The sequence below is a fragment of the Saccostrea cucullata genome, unplaced genomic scaffold, assembly GCF_032062105.1.
Source record: "Saccostrea cucullata isolate Sc308-1 unplaced genomic scaffold, CSIRO_AGI_Scuc_v1 ctg22381, whole genome shotgun sequence".
NCBI classification, from domain to species: domain Eukaryota; kingdom Metazoa; phylum Mollusca; class Bivalvia; order Ostreida; family Ostreidae; genus Saccostrea; species Saccostrea cuccullata.
In genome coordinates, this window is record NW_026933622.1 from 1 (window position 1) to 5,889 (window position 5,889).

Here is a 5,889-nt window from a genome sequence, read left to right on the forward strand (position 1 = left end):
AATTCCTTTCTAGGACCACCTAAGTCCTCACTCTGCTCCCCGTGAAAGTTCACTTCTAGCGAAAATCGAATATTGGAAAGCAATTTAACCTCCGAGTTTGTGTCTCCCCATAGGTTGTTACGTCCAACAAATATCGAAGACGTGTCACCTTCAATAATTTCATCCACCTCGCTTATGTCCAATTTTCGTCCCATCAAAAATTCGTCTCTGTAGGTTTTCAAGGTTTTTGTGGGCTCCTCAGTTGATCCCCTTTAATATAATAAACAGTTTATCGTACATGTATAAATACTTACTGAAACCGTATCATTCTACTAGTAAGTCAGTTAGAGGTAACATTTTGATTTCAATATACTTATCCAATTGTTGGTATAAATCCCTGATTAATAAATCCTTGTAATTCTTGTAATTCAATAAAAAGACAGTAAACAATGCACTGATTTATTTACATATACATGTATACATTGATGATGCACAGTACAAACGAAAGTTTTTATATTTATGCTAGCATATGTACTGTCTAAATCCTAGTAAAGCACTCTCGACTTCTGAAAATGTCACACTTATTGTAAACGAATCTTAGCATCAATAGATGATTATCTGAAACATTAGCTTCAATCTATTAATTAACTAACTCCAACTCTACATATACGTATCTTTATCAAATACTCATCAAACTATCATAACTCTATCTTGACCTTAACTCAATGCATGGCTCCCAGTTTTACGAACAAAAGCTCCCATTGCTCCACTAATTAAAAGCTCATAATTCTTGACCACACTGGACATTGCTCTATGCTTAGTTACCCTAATACAGCTTGAATAGTCGTGGCAAGGCATCATTATGCCTGTAACTCTGAACCCTTGATCATAAATCACGTCTTTACTTTTGAACCTAAAATTAACTACTCGTCACACCTAGTTATTCTAAAATCCTTAATTTTAAATTAAGTGACTTAATGTATCCATGTTCAGTGGCTTTATAAAAATTTTACAATACGGAGTGACGAAGACAAGGACGTAATTATGGAAAGTGAATTTACTTACAAAGATTTTACCACTTTCTTGACAATCTTTTCAATTGGTCCTGTTCCTGATGTGTAGGTGCCCTCTACAGCTTGTACCTCATTTCTCTCGTCGATATCATCTTCGTCCTCACTGGAAAACATACTTAAAAAATAAATATCAGATAATGCCTAAGAAATGTAGACAATATTAAGAAGTAAAGTTCATTTTCACATACTAAAACAAATCCATAACAAAGTTGGATATTGCACGAATTATGTTACGAATTATGTTCATAGTTGAAGCGTCAACAAATATAGCCTTTAGAGTAATAGTGATTCTTCAAATGAATTTTTCATTTACTCACTGCTGGACAAGGACAGCAAAAACATGGAGGGTTGAACCAGCGGTTAACTCTATAAGTCTGTCATCCGGGTTTATGAAATTCTCCCCGCATTGTAGCAATGTATGTTGGTCCAGTTTTTCAGAGATGTACTTTAATAAGATCTAAATCAGAAAACAAATATATAAATTTATGCCTCTGCTGAAAGACTTCAGTTCATTCCATAGCGAATTTGATGTTTTGGTAGGGCATAAAATACTTGCATCAGCTTTTGTATTGTTGTGAACTTCTGTTTAGTCTGCAGACTGATTTGTTCAGTGGCAGTGTCAAAGACCTGCACCGTGAAGAAAAATATTATACGTTTTTTTCCATTATCTTAACTAAGCAATTGACAGACAGATTTGATTAATGCTAATATGAATTCATATAAGTTATTGTCACAATTGATGTCCGTATTTGATTTCCATATGTTTTTATCTGAATTCTATATTACCAATATTATTTGCCCAAAATGTTTACCATACTTTTAAGCTTGTTTAGCAGGTTTTACCCGGCGATTTAAATCCCGTGAAATCAGATTGGGCGTAGCAATTGACCGGAGCAGTTGTGTTTAAGACAGCTCTCAAGTTTTATTTTGTTCATGTAATGTCTTATTTCATGACCAGAGGTCCACCTATTCTGGGTAAGTGTATTTTATTTATTATTGTAAGCTGTATGATTTATTGAGGTTTTTTTTTTATTCCTGAAATGGCCACAGAACTTTGTTCTATAATTTCATTTGTAAGTTAGATTCAAAGTACTTTTTGCTCATGTAAAGTATATGTGTTATAAGTAAAAGTATAAGTGTATGAGTATATGTATAATGTAGACGTAGTGTTGTATGTATAAAGTATGGCGTATAGTATTCGTCTTAAAGTGGTTGTCTAGAAGTAGTACACTTAGTTTATGTGTGAACGTAAAAGTTCTATAAAGAAAAGTAGTATGAAGTGAAGTGAAGTACAGTGCAGTAAAATGCAACTAAGTAAAGTGTAATGCAGTAAAATGCAACAAAGTGAACAAAGTTCTTCTAGCATTATAGTTCAAACATTTATAGGGCTCGCAGACAGAAATAAAAATCTGTGGATTAAGTACGAGTTTGATGTAAAATCAGATAATCAAAGAAATATGGTTCTAAATTATTCAGATGAATAATAAAATATAATTGTAAAGAAATATTGATCAGTTCATAAATTTGGTTTCCAACACATCTTGAATCTTCAAGGGAGATTTTTTGTTATTAATGTTATTACTTCATGTACTAATGTACACATTTTATATTAAGATATAAACATGCATAGTATTAAATTCATGTGCACAGGTGACATGTGAAGTGAAGGCTGGTAAAGGAAAATCTATCAAAGTATTTTTATATGTGTAAGTTGATGACAAAATAAACAGAGTAAAAGAAAGGATAAGTAGAAGTATTTCTGTACACGTACTATTGAGTACCATGTTGTCTTACGGCATATCATCTTACAATCAGTAACTTGTTGATGAAGGTTTTCAATTTTGCAATCCACTTCTCAGGCATGGACAGTTCATGCAGCTCTTGGAAATTGGTACTTTTTGCTAGGACATGGGCAATTCCATAGTTTCTTCCGTCTCGAGTTGACCTTTCCTCTGCGGGTTCACAAACACTTTCATGTTTGACCCCTGGAACTTCAAATGAAAAAACTGCTTATTAATTTATTTAATATGTAAAGGTTTAAGGTATTTTATAAGTCATTTTTCTAAATGTAGGAATTACATGCAGTGAGAAAATTGTATTTATCCTGTATTCCCCATTGTTATTTTGTAGGATTGGATCTGTCCCCACCCTATTGCAAGGAATTGTGATTTGAACAAAATGTAAATGTTCACTATATGACGATGCTTATATATCAATAATACGTCAAAACACTTCTCTGTTCTTCTTAAAACTTAATTCCACATTTGCATTCACCCTAGCGTTGAGGGTTCTGATTTGTACAAACTTTAATTAACCCCACTTGAGGATGCTTGATATTAATATCCCCAGTTATTCTTGAAAAGCAGATTTCTTTAAAAGATTTGTTTATTATACGAGAGATGATCCAAAAGTTATGTAATTGTATCAATAATTTTAATATTTGGCGTCATATTATCAAATATAATATACTAAAAGATGCATGAAAATTAATCTAATCATATTTGAAAATTTCATGTTATATTGTTTACTTGAATTAATTTTATAGACGTTGAAAATATTAAACAGTAGGGGTACCGCCGCGTCACAACTAAACGTCACGTTTCAAAGAAGGATATGGAGATAACGAGCAGTATTCAATCTTAAAGTCCATTAAACAATATATACAAAATCAAAGCAGAGCAAACACGGACCTCCGAAACATCAGAGGTGGGATCAGGTGCCATGGAGGAGTGAGCATTCCCTACCGATCATACCCTACCTACATGATCAGAAAATAACGGAAAAAATCTGTCGTCAATTCAGTGTATAAATAATGGACTAACAATTGGTATGAAAAACGTCAGTCAGCATTTGACTCAATGACAAATTATATTTGCTGACAAGGTCATTGTATCGACCATAGAACTTACGAAATGATGACTTTAAACGAGACTGCTGATATTCTTGTTTCATCAACTTGCTTGTCAATAATTTACCTCGTTTAAGAAATTGTTCATACGTAGAGCATGCTCTTGCGTATCGAATCAACTGAGATATATATACTCCGTATGCAGGCGATGAAGGTATATTGCATAAGTAAGGGAAGTTGACGAACATCCTTTCAAAGTCATCAATTAAGAGTACTGCTGTAATCACTGAAAGTTTCCTCTACAATATTAATGTCATCAAAAAATACTTCTTCTGAACTTTGACTTGTAGATGCAATATCTTCCATTTATTTTCTTTTGACACCCCTTGTCCTATCTCTGCCAGCTCTAGCAAGTACAGCTTGGCTTGTTGGATCTGCCCATTGAAAAAGGCTGGGTACTGCTGTTTTCCGTAGCCTCTTACTTAAAGGTGTATTTCCTGAAAATAATATTGATATTTTCAAATAAAAAAAAATATTTCAAAGTTTTATCATTTTAGTATCAAAAACATTTAATGATTAATTTGAACATGTGTATTTGTTAAAAACAAATATATATATATATATATATATATATATATATATATATATATATATATATATATATATATATATATATATATACATGTAATATGAACATGTGTATTTGATATAATTAACTTAAGTAAGTTAGACTGAAGATGCTAATTTTTCTTTGTTTGATAATCAGTTTAGAGGATAAGACTAATATGTAAATAGACGAGATTTTTACAGAATTTTACCGTGAACAGTCTCTGCTAATAATCGCTGTCTTTGAAATGAGATCTGCACACAACGGCATAGGCAGAAGGTTCCCAGGTCTGGAATCGTGTTTCTCCTCGTCTAATTGCCTGATTTTCGTCTCATTTAATCTGATGGGACAGCATGTCGTCCTCTGTTACTACAACCAGGTACACAACAGCAAGTCTCCGGCATGTTTTACGTGTGCATATGACAGCGATTTGTTTATGTGTGGTGTGATAAAATCGTAATGATAATGCGCGAGCTAGTTCCGAAGGGGACCGCATTTTTCTGTGACGCCACCTGAGGGAAAGATAACAGGCATCGAAAAACCATTGAAGGTTTAATATACGTACATGTACATGTTGTAGTTTTTGACACTAATTAACTGGAAGGCACTTGGCTGTTCCAGCTACAAAAGGTTAGCATTGTGAATTTTTGATAAAATAATTGCGTCCAAATCAGTGTCCATGTATATTATTTATAGATTCAGATTTTTCCTGCAATTAAGTATAAAAAAGAACGTTTCATCAGAAATAACACTTCCGGGATAAGCATGTTTAGATCTGAATTTTATAGAAAAAAAATGTGTTATGGTTCTATCATCATAGGAACTTCTTGTAGAAATTCTTTGATAAAAGTTATTATGTCTACTATAAGTAACAAGCATATAAACTGACATTTCATTTTATGCAAAAATAGTTTTTTAACCGGAAATTAAATATTTGTACATGCTTCCTCTATGAGATTTAAATTTTTTTTCTGTCGTTTTTTTTATCATACTCATATTCTCCGTAAATATCCTCAATGTTAAACTCTTAGTGCGCATTTGAGACAACGTTTTTATTACTGTGTCATTCAGACCAGTCAATATTTCAGCTTGCAAGATAGTCGGTTCATAACATTCACTTTGGAGTAAAGAGTTTCTCATTTCGTGTGTAGAAACTGTCAGAGTTTCTCTCTTTTCATCGGTGATAGTTCGGTATGGATTGTTAACTTGTTATCATCCTCTATATATTTGGAAGCAGCTGTGATAACAATGTTATCGTTCTTAATAAGAAAAAATGAATAAAAGTCCAAAGGACTGCAGACAATCACACGAGATAGCACAGTTGTTTGGGTGTTTTTTGGACAGCTTGGATATTTTCATGTGAATAATTAAGCAGTGTTTTC

At 32.8% G+C, this 5,889-nt stretch overlaps 1 protein-coding gene across 1 annotated transcript; it reads right to left on the bottom strand.

Annotated features, from left to right (window-relative positions):
* Positions 1–19: 19 nt before the first annotated feature.
* Positions 20–3,043, bottom strand: LOC134238759 (uncharacterized; the record flags this gene model as incomplete). Its single annotated transcript, XM_062720885.1, has 4 exons — positions 20–249; positions 1,045–1,155; positions 1,370–1,509; positions 2,862–3,043. Coding segments are annotated over 4 exons (663 nt in total), but the record flags the coding sequence as incomplete, so codon positions are not given.
* Between the last annotated feature and the right edge of the window lie 2,846 nt (positions 3,044–5,889).